At 41.4% G+C, this 18,437-nt stretch overlaps 1 protein-coding gene across 1 annotated transcript; it reads left to right on the top strand.

Moving 5' to 3' along the window:
* Positions 1–3,954: 3,954 nt before the first annotated feature.
* Positions 3,955–18,403, top strand: ZRSR2 (zinc finger CCCH-type, RNA binding motif and serine/arginine rich 2). The gene is made up of 11 exons (XM_074147953.1): positions 3,955–4,027; positions 6,398–6,477; positions 6,621–6,720; positions 7,014–7,122; positions 7,444–7,530; positions 9,760–9,798; positions 11,220–11,335; positions 14,101–14,314; positions 16,648–16,703; positions 16,873–16,982; positions 17,624–18,403. The coding sequence occupies exons 1-11, from the start codon at positions 3,981–3,983 to the stop codon at positions 18,103–18,105; spliced, it is 1,440 nt and encodes a 479-aa protein (XP_074004054.1). The 5' UTR covers positions 3,955–3,980; the 3' UTR covers positions 18,106–18,403.
* The last annotated feature ends 34 nt before the right edge of the window (positions 18,404–18,437 follow it).

Raw genomic sequence — 18,437 nt, 5'->3', positions numbered from 1 at the left:
ACCTCCAGAGGTTCATGTATTATCTGTATGTATATACTTAACAGTATACCATAATTTGGACTTCCAAATAAATCAAGGGAGGACTGAAATTTCAAGAAAGCATACAACTTGGTAAAACAAACAAAACCCTTCCATCTTCTTGAGGTGATTAGCAATGTACTTTTCTGCTTCTTTCAATGTCTTTGAAATGGAAAATCCCGGGAAAGTAAAAAATTGATAGCTATCATATAAGTTAATTAACAGCTACGGCCAAACTTAACCTCAGTTTTCAAATTTGACAAATTAACAGTTTTAAACTCTGAGGAAGTTAATCTTTAGTCTTAAATAGTTGTGTTCAACTCTTATGAAGAAAGAGTCAATGTGCTACTGTCAGCATTAGTCACTCATGGAAATGTACCTGGAGCACTGCAGGTCTCTTTCTCCTCAGTGCCTTGCAGTACCCTGGGTGCAATGGAAACGACAAACACTGCACGTCTGCTGCAGACTTCAGAAGTCAGTGAGATTAGGATCTAAGTAAACGTCAATATCATCCAATAGACCAGGCTAGCTGATACAGGTCCACCTTAAGTCTCATTAAATGGGAGTTTTTCCAGTAACTCCAGGGGGGTGGGGAATGAGGCCCATAACCACTGTCATCATTGCAATGATGCAAAAGTGACTTACATTGTCACAGAGTGTTTTATCAGTGCTCACAGAACTAGACAGTATGTGACAAATCATTTATTCCTTGAGACAGCAGCGTAGGCATTAGGCAGCAGGTGGGGGAAGGACGTGCTGTCTTTAGTTCACATATATTGCCTTGAAACATGCACTTTGCAGTGGAAAGCACTGAGGGTTGCCCACAATGGGGCTGGCACTGAGAACAAACAGCAACTTCCAGTGCAGAGGGGAGGGATGGTGCTGCTGCCACCACTTCACGGGTAACTTCATAGTACAGTCTACAACCCTTGAAGCATCAATGGGAACTGACCACTTCCCATCTCAAAGCCACACTTCCTGAATGTCTCCTTATCAGCAAGTAATTTCTGAGTCAACCAAATCCACACCATCGATTTACTGTCATTTCCCACACGTTCTCCTACATCCATTTTCTTCAGCCAGGAAAATAAAAGCTGTACGATTCCATGAAGAAAGGCACTGCTTTTCTCCTGGAGCATATGGCAAAAATGATGATAAGGACAATTGTTAAATAATCTGCATGCCTATAAAGTGTATCTTTCTTTTTTCCCCACAGGACTTGGGCATACAACAAAGAAAGTGAACACTTCTTGTCTGCTTTCTGTCAGTCCACACTGGTAGGAAATGGAAACAGAAACCAGAAGAACCACGTGGAAATGAAGTGCAAATCTCTGCCAAACAGAGTACCTGCACTCTTGGCTCAGAGTTGGTCTACTGCACATGCATAGTTCTGTGCATAGATCTTGCAAGACGTGCAGATTTATAATGGAATATGGTATGTAACTTCAAGTTGCAGGAGAAGTGTTTCACTGTTCTGTGAAGGTCTGGTATCAACCTCCGCGTGATGGCATTCATGTAGTACCATACCGCATAGGTCTATTTTTCTTTAGGAATCATGGAAGTTAGTTCCACAAGCTTCGTGAAGGTTTCCACCAAAATAGACTGTGCTTGAAAAGGCCTGTGGTCTGTACAGTGTAAGAGCTAACAGCTACTGACCAGAACGCTGCATAACTTTGGATATGTAAATGGCTCTGTCCAACCTGAAATGGCCATATTTGTTTCTTTCTGGCACTATATCAAGTAAATTGTATGGAATTCTGCACGTGTACTTGAATATAAAGCTGCTGTTTTGTGCATAAATTGAGAATAAACAAGATGGAAGAAAACACAAATATCATATTTCTGCTTCAAAGAGGCATAACAGCTTTTCCCAGAATCATTGTGAGTACCTGTAGTAGCTGATGTATTTTGTGTTTTCTTGTAAAGAGATCCTCCTTTTCACTACTCAAATATACAAGCTTAAGATGGTTCTTTCCCCAAGTATATTGGGAAAATGGCATAATGAAATGTATCATACTAATGATTATTGATTATCAATCAATGATTGAATAATCATTACTAAATGACTGAATTTCTCAATTTTTACTTATAGGTAGCTTAAAGGAGGGTTGATGTCACAGCACTTACTCTGTCAAAAGGAGGATGAAAAGTTAGGAGTTGCAATTCCTTAATGAAATAAGATTTATGAAACACATTTTGTTGTGTTTTTTCAAAACTTTCATGGGTGTCAATAGCTCATCAGTTGTAAAATGCACAATACTGCCATCTTCTGTATCTAAGAAGCAGCAAATTATGTGTTATTTTACACGTACGTTCTGCACAAGCAACCAGTCATGGTGATGTCAACTCCTTCATTTTAAAAGGCAATCTAGAATCTGAAACATAGTTAAGTAATAGCAGAGAGGTCATGGTCAGAATATTCATTGGTCAAATAGCAAATGTAACTGCTGACTACAGCAGTCACACTCTTGCTTTGAACTTCACTGAGCTTCAGAATAAATATGAGGATACTCATTATGTTGTTAATGAACAGCACAGTCAATTAGTCTGATTTTGACAAAGCCTGCTCTGGTATGCCTCACTGCCAGCAGCTCTAACTACTTATGCAATATACTACCTCTAGGATATATGAAATAAGCTCCTACATTGTGGCTTACGACGATAATTTAGATCTTAATCATCAATGTACATTATTAATGGCTATGCAAAACATGCCCAAATAAAACTCACAAATTCATAGCCTCTGAAGGCTGCAATCTATAATGCATGCCACCGAGGAATTGACTACTGACAACTTGCATATTTCGACCTATCATATCCATGACAGCCTATGCATTGTAAGTCATTTGCTGCCATGAAAACACGTTTATAATCAAGACAGGTAGTACGCCTCAGAGATGATGATAATATATCAGCAGTGTCAGTTAAATTCATCAATATACGGGCCGGTCTGGTGCACCCCTGCTCCACAGGGAGCTGTGACTTCCCTCAGCTCCTTGACAGGCTGTAGGCCAGGGTGGCCATCCATCACCTGTGTTCACAGCAGCCAAGAGACTAGGAGCTTGCCTCGTGGCAGGCATTGTGCACATCACATTTCTACACGTATTCCACAAAGTAAGCGGTGCAACTTTCAGAGCACAGTGTCAGCAGCTACTTACTACAGCTGGGGAGCATCCACACTGCACAGACACTGCAACGTGCGGGAAGAACCCAGGCTAGCTGTGACACTGGGAACCACATGCGCTGCTGTACTCAGTAGAATTGGGAAAAATGATAGGTATCACAATAAAAGCTTTAGTGGATGTAATCTTTCTTGGTCTTTAAAGAGTTTAGTAAATTTAAATTTACAATGCTACTTTTCAGTGCATCCACTGAATCCTAAATACTTTTTACAGGAAAAATAACACAATCTCATCTTTTAACGTATGAACTGCTCTGGCCTTGCGTCCTGAATTTTGCAAGGGCAGCTCTAACAGTGTATGAGAGCAGCTCCACTTGCCAGTGACAAGTCATCATCCAGCGCTGGTTTCCCTTCCCCCGGCCTCACTGCCCAGCCGCTCGGAGCCGTACCTTCAGACAGCAACTACAGCCGCCCGAGGAGCGGCCGGACAACCGCCACCCCCAGCCACCAGCCCCTGTGCCTCCCAGCACTCTCCTCAGCCACCGGGCCCAGGCCGCATTGGGACGGCAGGTGCTGCTGCCTGCCCCGACGAACCACCCGGCCCAGTAAACCGACCCACACCGGTTACCGCGCTGCCCGCCTCCGCCTCCCTCTCCCGGGGCCGGGACCCAGCCTCAGGTCCCGCCGTTCTAGCCCAACGGCCGCCCAATGCGCGTGCGTGAGCGCGCTGGCACCGCCCACCCGCCACCACCGCCGCCGCTGCCGTTCTCTGCTCGACTGCCGGAAGGGATTTTGCGCCCTTCCGCCGTGGGGTCACGTGACATCCCCTCGGTAACGCAAGATGGCGGCGCCCATGTTGCTGCCTGAGTCCCCTCTGGGGAAGCTGAGGTGAGGTGCAGGCCGGTGCTGGTGCCGGGCCTCCCCGCCGACTCCAGGGGAAAGGAGAAGGGCTCGGGGATCCCCGAGGAGGGTCGCGGCCCAGCCCTGGCGGCGGAACGCCCGACGGCACGGTGGTCGAGGCTGAGGCCGCCTTGCGGCCGGGCTTGGGAGTGGCGCAGCTACGTGCGGCAGCAGCCATGGCCGACCGGCGGCCGCCGCCTGCGGGGGCGGGGGGCGACCGGCGGCGGTGGGGGGCGGTGGTTGAGAACGCGGGGGGGGCGCCTGGGGGCGGGGCCGGAAGCGGCAGGGGCGGGGAGGGGGCGGCCATGGGGGAACCGGCGGCGGGCGTCCGCTGCGGCCCACCCGCCCGCGCCGCTGCAGGGGCGGGGGTGAGCGCCCCACGCCCCGGGGGGCGGCGTGAGGCTCAGCGGAGGCCGCGGCGGGGGGAGGCAGCCGGCGTGTATGTGCCCGGGCCGAGAACCGTCCGGCCCCCTCCGCAGATGGCGGGATCCCCGTTGCGGGCCGCCAGGGCTTTGCCAGGGCCCACGCCCCCCGCTTGCTGGAATGGCCCCGCTCTCCAGGGCCGTGTGACTGGAGGAGGAGGCGAGCCCCGGTTCCGGAGCAGCTGGGACACCGTTGCAACTTGTGCTTCAGCTGTTTGCCCACCTCCTCCTCCTCGTGTGCTGCTGTGGCCCAGTGAGGAAAGTTGCTCACTCCCTTCCTTCCTTGGGTTTTCAAAGCACCTAAGAAAGCCTGGGAACTGGGAAAGAGGTACCCTCACTTGTCAGCCCTAGGCACCTGGCGAGATGAGATTCGTTTCGGGCAGGTGACATTGTAGGAGGAGTCGCTAGGCTTGCTTGATGAAAGGGAGAAGGCTCCGATGTGGGCAGAGCACGCGGTCAGGCATTGGTCTTTGACGGCACTCGCTCTGCTGCCAGGATAACCACCATGGGCTTATTTATGGCATGCACAGGTGTCAGGTGGTGAACTTGTGAGTAACCCTGAACGGAAGGGTTAGACATGCAGGTGAGGTTTTGGCTATCTGAGTTATACCTATGGAATCTTTAAAAATTATATACTCTGAAACGGGAAGATTTTCATCTCCCATCAATATTTGCCATGGCAGAATGACGAGAGTTGATCATCACTCCCTCCTATTTTTCAATTATGAACTGGCTAGAAGGAAGAGAGCTAGAATGAAAAATGACAGATAAGGGGTTGATATGATATGCTTTCAGGTACTTAGAGGATTTTTAATGATAATAAAAGCTGTGTGCTGTTTCTAGGCAGCCTTGCAGCGCTGTCAGACAAACAAGGATGAATTTGGCCATGCCTCAATAGCAGAAGAGTAGACCTGAACATCATCTGTGGTGGTTGTTAAGTGTGTTTTTGTTATCTGTGTATTAAGACTGCTGTTTTTAGAGAATATCAAGGGACAAGGGAAGGGACTTAAAATTTCATACCCTTTAAAAGAGAGGAAGACTAGAATGTGCTGAAAGCAGTGCCAAAATTATAGGGTAGGAGATTCCCAAATTTTTCTCCCTAATCTTACCTAGCAACCAAGTTTCAGGAACTAAGAGAGATTTCATGGAGCTGGTGGTAATGTCAAGTACTGCAGAGCTCAAGAAGGATGAGACCCTCTGTGTTGTGTCCGAATGCGATCGTTGCTGCATGCAACTCTACATGCAGCTCTAACAGCAGAGCTACAGATTTCATTGTTGTCGAGGTTTAACCCCAGCTGGAAACCAGGTTGATGCAGCCGTTCACTCACTCCCCTTCTCCCTTGCGGTAGGGTAGGGACACGAGGGAGAAAAAGGAGGAAAAAAAACCTTGTGGGTTGAGATAAAAATGGTTCAATAGAACAGCAGCAGAAGAGAAAAATAATGGTAAAAGAATATACGCAATTAAGAGATGCAACACAAATTGTTCTCAGCACCTGATAATTGATTGCCTAGCCTGTCCCAAGCAACGATTGTGGATTCCTGCCTCCCCGTTTGTATACTGAGTGTGACATCTATGGTGTGAAATACTCCTTTGGCCAGGTTGTCCTGCCTATACTCCCTCTGAGCTTCTGTGGGAAGCTGAAAAAGTCCTCGACTTACTATAAACTTACTTAGCAACAACTAAAACAATATGCATTATCAACATTATTCTCATACTAAATTCAAAACACAGAAGCTACTAGGAGGGAAATTAACTATCCCAGCTGAAACCAGGAAAATGGTCATGTCAGGTGTCCCTGTAGTGTTACTGTTTCATATGAATAGCTGTTAATTTTGCAGTTTGTGGGGTTTTGTACTGCTGATGTAAATTGAGTGCATGTAGGACAGTAAAAATCCTTTGGCTGCTTTAATGTCAATGATATTCTCTCATCTCCAGCCATCAAAAATACAGAGCTATTCTGAAGAAAGAAAAGCGAAAAAAAAAGCGACAGGCGCTTGCCAAACTAAGAGACTCAGGTAACTGTGAAGTGTTGTGTTTTGTATTGTCAGTGGAACTACTAGTGATTCTTTTTTGTTTTTTAAAAGGTTATAATTTTGTACATCTTTGTGAGTACAACATTCAGTTATTTAAATGCATTGTTTTGTGTTTTTTTTCTCAGAAGCTACAGAAAAAGATGAATCAGTGTCTGAGGAGGAAGAGGAGGAATTGGAAGAAGAGGAGGAAGAAGAAGAAGAAGAAAAAAAACTTGAGGCAGAAAGGTGAAAAATCTAGAAGATGGTATATATGCAGTAGATATATCTGTAGTCAATTCCATTTTGATACTTTGAAAAGTTTCAGTATATTCTGTAAAACAGAATCCTTTTTGTATATTTCAGGCTACGCAGTTTTTCTCTAAAGCTTGAATGATTCCCATGAAATTTTCTCTTTTAAAGAAGTTTAGATTAGCTGTCATTATTGCTGAACTACCAAATTTGGATTGTATGCATGACAATTGCAGCAGTTGTGGGTAGTCATTAAATTTTGTCTAAGTGGTGTCTGGTTTCCTTGGTAGACAAAAACTACATGAGCAGTGGTTGCTGAGAGAAGAAAAGGCCCAAGAAGAGTTCAAGCTCAAGAAAGAAAAAGAAGAGGCTGCAAGAAAACGTCAAGAAGAAGAAGAGGTGATGTATAAACTGTGTGTTACAGTTGTGTCTCGCGATAAGGTAGACTTAGTGTAATATCTTTTACTGGAGTGGACCCAGTTTTCCTGATGTTGGTATGTTTAAAAGCGTATACTCTTCTTTCTTCTAGAAGAAGCAAAATTAAAAAGGGAAAAAAAAAAAAAAGGGTCTTTAAAAGGTTTTTGTCCAGACATTTAGTTGCTTATGACTGCATGAAAACTTAATGGTCAAGGAGTTTAATACAACGTGATAGCTTTGAATTTGACTGTTTATAAAGCATTTGTTTAACTAAATCATTTTTAAAATTTTTTTATCATAAAGAGGAAGATCAAAGAAGAATGGGAAGAGCAGCAAAGGAAAGAGAGAGAAGTGGCACAGCAGAAGCAACAGGAGAAGAGAGAAAGAGAGGTGATTTCCTGGCAGTGGGAGGATAAACATGTTACATATCCTCTTACGTTATCAGATGCAACAGCCTATGCATGTTGAAGAGGGATTTTATTCTAATTAGCAGACACATTAATGTGTTAGTTACTTCTCTCCATTCTGTCTAAATTCCTGAAACTATTATTCGCTGCTAAAGATGATCTGGTGAATCCATATACCTAGAAGGGTAACTAATCTTAATGGATCTGGTTTGTTCATAGTTTGTAATTTTTTACGTCAGTTAAATACAAAGGCACACTGTGAATGCAGGTTCTGATATATGCACTTTTTGCATCATGTGTTAAAGATAATCCTTACTTAATGTCCCAGTTGAACACAATCAGTGTTGAAGAAAATGCCCAATGAGGATATGGAATATGGAATTACATTGCTGCTGTTCCTTAACACGGTTCTTAATCAAAAGATATATTACAGCTCTTCTTTACCTGACTCATCCAACAGGACGTATCTTTTTTTCAGAGCTCCTTGGGTAGAGAAAAAAATGATACTGAAGATACTAGTCATTGATAACATTTCTGTTAATAATACAGTCTTCTAAAGTTTTAGAAGTGGAATGGCCTGGCTGTAAGACATCCAGAAATCCAACATGAGGGCTGGCCTATTGCCAGTAAAGGGTGATAGCAGCTTTCTAGGATCCAGTCATTTTAGCTTCTCCACAATTGCAAAAGATTCCAGTCATTTCACTGGGAGGTGTCTTGCTACTGGATCTGGTAGCCACAGCGGGAGAAGAGACAGGAGCAAACAGTACTGTCTCCTGCATTTAATAGTTGGTTGTGTCACTGATTGTGTAACACTTGCATGAGGAATGAAAAAGAACAGCAGTTGTTGTATTTCCTGTCTTACTTCCTTGTGTGTTAAGTGTTCATTTCTCTCTTTGCAGAGCAGGGACAGAAAATGACGGTTGCGTCTTGTTTTTGAGCTTGAGATATAGTTCCGAGAGACTTGAACGAACATAACAGCAGGATTTTGTTCCTTCCCTCTCTTTGTGTCTGGGTTTGCCCAAGCCCTCAGTGGGCTAATTTGGTTCCCTGAACTAGATGGAAGCAGCTTTCTTTTTTGTTTGGTTGTTGGTTTGTTTGTTTTGTTTTGTTTTCTTCTGGGTTACTGTTTTACTGGTTTAGTGAGGTAAATTGGTTCAGAAAGGGCATTGACAGGCACCCGGAGGGAAACTGAATGCCCAGCTGGAAGTGGAGCCACCCATTTCAGCAGTGGAAAGTTGTTCATTTGATTTGGTCTGTCTCTTGAAACGGCAGTTTACTCAAACTCTAGCCTACTGATTTAAATAAAATAATTTTTTCCCTCCCTAAGATGAGAAAATAGATTTTCTTGTTTGGTGGAGTTTTCTTTTTGGTTTTTTGTTGGTATTTTTTTTTTGGTTTTTCTTTAATAGGTCAGTTGGTATCTGACATGCTTGATGATTAGTACCAGATGCTGTCTACCAGATACTAATCCATCTTGGATTGCATTTTTTTATTTTCATTTGATCTTCCTCTTTTTTTTAATTGAATTAATTCTCTTCCAAATTAGAACAATGCTAGCATATTTTCTTGTATTGGTTATGTTTAAATGTCTTTTTTTCTTGGAACTTCCTAGAATAATTTATTAGAACTAATTTCCAGCGAGTTTTGGAGACTGACTTAATTGTTTTGTTCAGCCCACGTAGAAGAAGGAAGGGAAAGAATATCATCATTTTGCTGTATTTGGAAGGCTAGATACAGTGAATTTATGATTTTAAAGTTTCTTAATGCTTACATGTTTTTCTTTAACACAGGCTCACTAAGCAATGCGTTTTTCTGTGTGTTACAAAGAATGTTCTAAGTTAAAAAGTTTAGTGGAACTAAATGATTATGAACTTAACTGTAACCAGACAAGTACTAGAGCAGGAGAGATATTTTGGTATTCAATAGTTCAATGATAGTTTTTAAAAAGAAGAAAATGAAACGTTTTAAGTTGTCTAGCATTTAGATGAGAAAATCGTCTACGTGAGGGTCTTGTCTGATGTATCCTTTAACAGCTTTGTAGTACATGAATTGCTACAGAGCAAAAGCAAAACTTCCGTTTTTAAAGCAAACCCCATCCAACTTTTATTATGTATAATCATTGAGTATTGTAAATTAGGTTCTTAACTAAAGAAACCAGATGTTTTGCGTGTCCTCAGGGTTTTCACTAGTCCTGTGTTTGCACCATTTATAGGCAGCTGTGCAGAGGATGCTGGATCAAGCTGAAAGCCAGGTATGCTCAGAGACTTTTTGAAAAAGAACTAAAAAGTAATTTAATTGCCACCCGGTGTTCGCCTTCTAGCGTGTTGTCCATCTGCTCTCAAGAACCTAACGGCCTGCATAAATTTAATATGTAGTGAGCATGAGCTGTACTTGCATGAGCTGTAAACAATTATTTACTGGGTGCAACATAATTAAGCATATTTCTGGCTGGTTGGTGGCAATGCAGTTGTGCATGCTCGTTCCTGTTCAGGAGACCCGAGTTGAAATGAATCTGGAAATACTGCTGTGTGCTGTTAAAAAACATTATGTGTGATGGCTTATTTGTGAATTAGAATTCTAAATAAATCTGTCAGTCCTTCTGGGTGGCAAGAAAAACTTGTCTTTTAAACAGATGGCAGGCTCAATATAAAAGGATTCAGCAGTAGAGAAGGGCACAGATCCTTAAGGAAAAGGAAAAAAAAAAAGGTGGGGGAGGGAGAAGCTGACTTGCTCGGGCGCCTGGAAGAGCATGGATCTCAAGCTGGCAGTGTGTAGTAAAGAAAACTGCTGTCTTCATTTGAATCTTAGGATGAATTAAATTTTTCCTATTGCTTTAAAGAATAATTTGGCTTTTTATCCCTGTTGTATGATTGAAATGGCGAAGATTGCTCTTGCTCTGCTTAAACCACTGCATTAATCTGAAAATTTTTAATCTAGTTACTCCATTGTATGTTGATTGCTATAGGTACATTGGAGTTGCATTCAGTTCCAAATTATGTTTAAACAGTTGTTTTGGTAGGGAACCTAACTCTTTATTTCATAATACGGGTAGAAAGATGCTCTGAGCTATTACCTGCCCAGAGCTTAAGATACATTAGCAGCAATTTCTGCAAGGGAATAGGCAGAAATGTGGTATGTTGGAGACTTCATTTAGTATCAGTTCAGAGTTCAGTTACTTCCAGTTGACGCTGGTGAAGTGACAGTGGTGTTTTGTTGAAAGAAAATTACGGCTGAGACTCATGAACAAAACTGGTAGCAGGGTCAAATGCTTTTAAACAGAGTTTTCAGTTGATTTAAAACGAAAACTTAGGCTAGTCAACTTTACAGATCTTTTGGCTAACAAAATGAAAACCCCCTTTTTTAAAATGTGTGTTTTGTTTGTAGTCATTCAAGGCATTCAGACATCCAGTTTGGTGATTTTTATTTTTTTTTGTTAAAAAGAAAACATGAATATCGACTTGTTCTTAAAACTAAACAGTTATCAAGAAAAGAGGTTTCCATCACCAGAGACCCAAGGCACTGGGCAGCTTTTTAAGACAACGCTTAAAATAGGTTCAGCTTGCCTTGTAGTAACACAGTGCTTATAATTGCATGTGGATTTAATTGGTAGTTTTATTTTCACATTACTTTATTCTTTGCTAACTGCTGTGTATTTTAATGTTTTTCCCACAGCTGGAGAATGGTGTGACCTGGCATAACCCAGAGCCCCCAGAGAATATAGGAACAGAGAAGGATAGAGCGAATTGCCCATTCTATATTAAAACAGGTTCCTGCCGATTTGGAGACAGGTAATCAATTGAATATTTACCAGCAGAACAGTAGAAGTGTTTTGGAGAGATGGAAGGGAAGCAACTTCATTAGGTCATATGCAAGCTGAAGAAAAATTGCTACATAAATTATTTCCATGTATTTGGTTCTGTTATTCATGATGGAACTAGACATTGAGAGCAAAAGCGTTGCCTGTCTGGAATTGCACTATTTGTTGTTACAACATATTATTGATGGTGCATTGTGGCTACGTTGGTCTAACTGACTTTTCCTTAGCTCTGACATATAGAATCATCTAAGTTGGAAGGGACCTTCAAGATATATTCAGTCAGGATATATTTGATTTCTGTTATTAGTACAGGCCTGATAGGTCAAATGTTGGGTTTTTCTCTTATCTAATTTGTGTATGCTGCGTTCTTTTTAAAAATCAAATTGAATCTCAGATGGACTAAAATAAGTTAGGGTAGATCTGCACAGTTGGGAAAGCTGTTGTGTAGCTTCCAGAATTTTCCTGTTTGTGTACTGTTTACATGCGTGATACATTCATTCTTGATTCTTGCGTACTGTTACAGGTGCCCTGTCTCAGAAGGGAAGTATAGTAAAAGGCAAGACGAGAGAAAGACAATAGAATGATCAGTGAACATTGAATTTATGAATAGGATGGGAAGGGTTATTTGCTTTTATTATGACACAGGTTAATTAGGTGTCCCTGAGTGTTTACCAGCTTAAAAAAAAAACCCCAAACGTACTTTGTCATATGAAACAAATGGCAGAACTTGTTACCAGAGGACATCAAAAGTATAAATGGGTTCATGGAGTACAGCTTCATCAGTAACCATTAAAGATGATGACCCAAATGCAGCATCTGGCTAGGAAATCCCTGAATTTTTGTGTGTTAAGGAGGCACAACAGCTCAGCAGGGAAAGACACTGATACTTATTACATGAATCTTTAGCATAAACTAATAAGTCTAATTTACTAACTTGTGTCACTGAAACACGTGGTCTAGCTAGTATAATTTTCTTTGTCCTAGAAGTAATTTGTTTTAGTGTGATGTATATTGTGGATAATTATGTGATTATTCAACTCTATGGAAGCTTCAAGTCCACGTCTTTTTCCTATTCTGAAATATGTGTTGAATTCCTAAATAAAACTTTGGCCAGCTGTTTCACTGCAGACAGCATTTTTGCTTTTCAAATGTTTACTTCTTTGTAATCTTTGCAGTATTTTTGTTTCTGTGGTGTTTAATGGAGATGACCTCCTTGGATTAATTGTGAATTGGATAAAAATCTGGTTTGCTTTGAACTATGAATAGGCTTGGTAAATAAATACTGAGATACATCATATTCTGCCCCTCTTCTCTCACCTGTAGTTGTTGATCTCAGCTACCTTCCCTTCATCTTCCTTCCTCCTCCTCCTCACATACCTGCTTCCTTCATATTCCGGTCATTTTAACCTCTGGTGTTGACCATAAGTTGAAGGACTGAGCTACAGCTAGGGTAACAACTGGAAGAATGGGTTGGAAGCTGAAATGGACCACAGTGGCGAAAATTGAAAGCCAATGTTATCAATAAAATAACTGTTGAATCTTGTCAAAGCTCACTATGTCTTGAAGAAGCTAAAACTGACTTAATTTCTCCAGTAATTCAAACCCTTATATTTTGTAGTAATACTGGATTTTGGGTCATTCATTTTCCTTGGGGTTCCCTTTGTTCTGTCATGTGCTATATTCACTTTGTGTAGACAGTATTGGTTGGGTATAATATTTTGAGTTCTATCATTCAAGTAGAAGAGTGAAATGAGACAGCTTTTGTTTTGGGAGTGGGTTTTTTCTGATGTTTGTTACTTTAAGTCTAAGGTGCTGACCTGAGAGTCAATTTCTGTCTGACTGGATGTCAGTTCTGACTGACAGTCTAGGTTGTAATTGCCCATTTTGAGACCTGCCCTCCCTCCAATTTGTCTGTGCTTTGCCAGTGCTAGATAAGAGAGTAGACTAGTCTGACTGTTTTTCTGATCATGCCATGAAAAGGAGAAATGTGTTGGAGAGTGCATGACCCAGTTGCTCGGGGAGTGTTTGAAACGGAGATCATAAAGCACGGTGAAATAAACATGTTGGATGACATCTATGTTCTTACTGAATCTAAAGCTTCGTGGGGGAGAACTGTATTTCAGCATGTGAGGGAGGTAGCCTGGATGTGATGAATGATGAGGGAGACCTAATACTTTTATGGCTACCAAGAGGATGCATATTAAGATAAGACTTACTCTGAAGAATCATTTTTTTTTAGAAGTGGAAAAGTATCAATCTTGTACTCATCCAACTTCAGGTCTAAACATGCTTTTCTTCCCCCTCTCTCTCTCCCCACCCTCCATCTGGAAAAGGTGTTCAGTTTGCAAAAAGAAGAGCAGGGACTTGCTTTAAAATGCCTTAAAAGATTGTCGGTAGTCTTTCTGCAGAGCCCTTCAGAAATGGAGAAGACATTTAACCCCAGCAGCCTAAAAGAAATTACTTTACCTCTTATTATGTTACTGGTATCTATAGCTTTTTGAAGGCGTGCTTTTTTTCAGCAAGAATGTATTTACGCGTGGCAGAAAGCATTAAGATTATACGCAAACTCGCTTCCAAAAGATTTGCTTTAACAATTGAAATGTGTTGATTTTCCACTAATGGATTTTCTTTTGTAATAGCTGTTACTTAAAATAGCAAGTGGTTCAAGTTTCAGCAAGTGCATCTTCTGCTGAAAACGCTGATCTTTCTTTCTTCTTCTTCACTACAAATGTCCAGGTGTTCTCGCAAGCATAACTATCCAACGTCTAGTAAGACACTACTCGTCCGAGGGATGTTCATTACTTTTGGTATGGAGCAGTGCCGGAGGGATGACTATGACACAGACGCGAGTCTCGAGTACAGTGACGAGGAGACCTACCAGCAGTTCCTGGAGTTCTATGAGGACGTGCTCCCCGAGTTTCAGAACGTGGGAAAGGTTGTTCAATTCAAGGTAAGCATTTGAGTCTAACAGCTTGTTAAATATTTAATGTATACCACATAAGTTGTGTTTTACTAGCTTTAACAGGAATTCTGACCAGTATGTTCTAGCTAAATCCCATGTATGTTAGAAAACTATACAATATCCTTGCAACAAACTGCGCATCTCTCGTGTCACCTGTAAATTTGTCACTGCTGTTACAGAGCAGTGTCTTGCTTTGAGTGAGTGTTCTCTCCCTTTCCCCTGAAAAATTATAAAAGCTCGTGGTTTTATATTGCAATTTACTCATACTGCTCAACAGTCCACTTACCTCACAGTCCCTTCTTTACTTAGCCCGTGATAAGCCCTAGAGGGTCCACTAAGACCGTTAGACAATATAAATATATTTATTTTGTATTTGTGCTGAAGGAATGAAATAGTGAGGGTATAAAATGTATTTGGAGTATACACCCAAACAATGTAATTTTAGGACTGGTTGGATAAAATAAAATCAAATGACAATGAACTGAAAAGATAGTATATATGTCAGGTAAGTTATGCAAACGGTGTCAAGATTTGTTATCCATCCTTAGTTTCTGCATTTTGGTTTGCTGAGTGTTCTTTCCTGAATTTTTCCCATTTATATTATGATTTCTTATGGGGTAAAAAGAGGGACCTGTAAATGGAGACCTTGGAGATGAATGATGTGTGTTAACACTCCCATGTTGCCCCAAAACATGCAGCTTGGATGGTGAAATCTCCTTGTAGCAGAATCTACTGCAGCATCCCTTTCTGCTCGCCTTTCCTGAGTGTTTTCCTGCAGTCACCAGGAGGCACGCAGAGCCTTTTCTTCTTTTGTTTCCCTCTACTGACAGCTGCCTTAGAACTGAGATTGTATTAGCATTTCAAGCAAGAGGAAAGTAGAAAAAGTGAATTTTCAATAGCTGTATAATGAGCTTTATAGGTAGGAAACCTTCACTTGTTTGGAGGAGTAGCCCCTCCATATTTTGACTCATGGGATAGTAGCAAGCTGTGCTCCATCCTGGAAGACGGGATGTAGATTCCCAGTGGAGCATGGGTTGAAATGCTGTCTTCCCATCAAACTCGGATCCTCGACTTTGTATCGTTGTTATATGCAACTGTGCTAAGTTGCACATACTTGGGATCCTATTACTAATAAGAGGGTAAGACCTTTTAGCGTGGCATTTCTTAGCTTCTGAAGTAATTGTGCAACTGTAATATGATTCTTATGGGCATTTTCATTATATTAGAGATGCTTAGAAATTACATGTTGGCTGCAGGGCCCTTAACTGTGATTGAATTGAGTCTCTGCTACCATTTAGAATCAGATTATGCACACCCCTCTTCCAGCTGACTTCCCTCCCCAGACCCAGTGTAGCCCCAGGTTTTATTTTTGCTGTTCTTTGTGGGTAGCTACTCCAGAATCTGGCAGATCCTTATGAAGCACGCTTCTTTTCCCACCTGTGGTGAAATCATTCTTGCTTCTTCTTGTGTTGACGTTGTTTATCTCGAATAGTTTTGACTGCTTATGCTGTAATATTTAATTACACAACTGCTTGTCATTGTGTCTGAAGCCCTTGCCTAATCCAGTGCACAGAGAGGTATTCTCTGAGGGTCAGTCAGGGTTCAGTGATGAAAGAAGCCACTTGTCTCATTTAGCGCAGATATGAAAAGAGGCCTGAGGGGAAAAGAGGCTGGGCTCGCAGTTCGGACCTGGAGAAGTGGGTTCTTGCCTGCTTTGGCCTGCCTGTCTCAGAGTCCTTTGTAACCAGCAACAAGCTTTTTGGAAGTTAAACTGTGTATTTTTGAAAGCTTTAGATATACTTTGAATGCTAAATTGTTATGAAAAAAGGTGTTTCAGAACTGTACAGTGAAAGCTAGTGACTTCAGCTTTTGTAACTCATCTCACAGGGATGCTGTGAGGCTAAATTGCTCTAACAAGTCTCTCACCATAATGAATCCCACATTTCCACATGAGGATACCACTAATTGTTTTCAGAGCAGGATTTGGCTGTAGCTAAATAGGGTTGGCCCAGACAAGTGCAAGACAATTGAGAACAAGTTGTCTTCTGGGCTAAGCGAAGCAGAGCTCCCAGTGTTAATCAAAGCATAATGCTGGAAGCAGTCAAACATAATCTCAAAGGGCACGCATTTTTTCCCTTTTTTTGTTTTAATTCTTCTTCAAAACCTTTTATTTGGCTAAAACTAAATGTTCAGAAGAAAATCACATGCAAGTTCATCCTGGTGAGCTATCATAAATCAGAATGGCTGCCATCTCAGCGTGCCTGAGCTGCTGTAGAGCATAAACCTTCCGTTGCGCTAACTTAATGTTTCCATCCCCTTAGGTCAGTTGCAACTACGAGCCTCACCTGCGAGGAAATGTGTATGTCCAGTACCAGTCGTAAGTACTCGCAGTCTTACTAAGGTTTAGAACTAAACTCCAAAATCCAGAATGAACACTTTGTATAATTCACATGATTCATTGTCATACTCTAATGGGAGCCTAAAATGGGTAACATCTTACATGATTGTATGATGAGAATGCTGTGTGTGATTTTTACTTTTTAAAGGGAGAAGGACTGTCAGGCAGCTCTTGCTCTATTCAGTGGTCGATGGTATGCAGGCCGGCAGCTTCATTGTGAATTTTGTCCTGTGACAAGATGGAAAACTGCTATATGTGGTGAGTCACATAAACACTTGGAAAAGAGAATGTGCTTTATTGAAAGACTACTTACAGAAGTGGAAAAGAGGGAATTAGCCTGTAGCTTTCAGATCTGCCTAATGTTGCAGTATATTTCTGTTGGGAAGACATGTATGCTAACTTGCTTGTGTAGATCTAGGAAAGAAAGGGAATATTCGTATCGTGTCACATAAGCGTCTGAATCGTTTTAGTGGATTTACCGTGGACTAGAAAAGAAAGTTTGGATCCTAGCTTTGAAAATAATAATCTTACGGTGAAACTACAGGAAGTACTAATTTACCTCTTTAAAAAGCAACAGCAGTTTCTGAACCATCAACAGTATCTTAGCAGTAACTATCACTTTTTATTTATCTATATTTACATTCTTAGATCAAGGTAGTAAAATTACTTGTGGAAATTGTTTTAAGCTAAATCCCTTATACCTGTTAGAAAGTTAATTCCAAGAAAAGTATATATTGAAAAAAGCTCTTGGGTGAATTAAATTGATAGATGGTCAGATGCATGTTTTTCTGTTTGAAGAAGCAAAATCAGTTTATTAAGTTTCTTTCCAGTAGGTACATAATGAAGAAAGAGATTTAACAGGTCTGGTTCATAAAAAAGCAAACCCTAATCTGTTGCAGGCTTATTTGAAAGGCAGAAGTGTCCAAGAGGAAAACACTGCAACTTTCTTCATGTATTCAAAAATCCAAACAATGAGTTTTGGGAGGCCAATAGAGACATACGTATTTCTCCTGAACGGACTAATCAGTTGTCTAAAAACTCTGAAAGGAGAAACAGATCAAGCCATCGTGATGACTATTACAGCCGGTCAAGGAGAAGGGGCAGCCCAAGCCCAGATCATTCTTACCGGAGAAATGGAGAATCAGAGCGAAAAAAGAACCGCCGCAAAAACAAGAGAAGGCGCCGATCTGGCAGGTCAAGAAGTCGAGAAAGGAGGAGGTCTCGGAGCAGGGGGAGGAAGAGGAGGGGCCGCAGTCGCAGCAGAAGCCATAGTCGAACACGCAGTCGGAGCAGAAGTCGGAGTTCCTCTCGATCCAGGAGCAGGGGTAAAAAGAGATCGAGCAGCAGAGGAAAAAATATTGAAACACCCAAAACAAAGTGAGAATTACTTTTAGAAGTTGCTAATTGATCAAACGTAGAGCTGACAAAGAAATCTTTCCAATAGGGCACCAGATACATTTGAGTTTCAAATAAAGTGTTCTTGCACATTAAAATGTTTCTTCCTAATAAAGGGAACCTAGTTTATTGTGTGCTAAGCTTCAGAAAATTGGAAGTTTAAGTCCTACATAAGGTGTGAATGTCAAGTACTCTAGCTACTCTGTCCCTCTGAACTGCTGCAACATCTGGATGCATACCGAGTACAAATAGAAAGAGAAGTAAAGCTTATTTGGTATATGCTTATTTCTGTGTTACGTGTGTGTTAAGTGTTTACCG

The sequence above is a fragment of the Numenius arquata genome, chromosome 1 (genome assembly GCF_964106895.1).
Source record: "Numenius arquata chromosome 1, bNumArq3.hap1.1, whole genome shotgun sequence".
In the NCBI taxonomy this organism is placed as follows: Eukaryota; Metazoa; Chordata; class Aves; order Charadriiformes; family Scolopacidae; genus Numenius; species Numenius arquata.
The sequence above is the reverse complement of the archived record's forward strand: the minus strand, read 5'-3'. Positions and strand labels throughout refer to the sequence as shown.

Bases quoted from the DNA above. Each gene is read 5' to 3' on its own strand.
- ZRSR2 (XM_074147953.1), top strand. From the start codon at position 3,981: ATGGCGGCGCCCATGTTGCTGCCTGAGTCCCCTCTGGGGAAGCTGAG. The intron at 6,478-6,620 runs GTAACTGTGAAG...TTTTTTTCTCAG, and splicing joins TGCCAAACTAAGAGACTCAG to AAGCTACAGAAAAAGATGAA. The intron at 6,721-7,013 runs GTGAAAAATCTA...TTTCCTTGGTAG, and splicing joins AAAAAACTTGAGGCAGAAAG to ACAAAAACTACATGAGCAGT.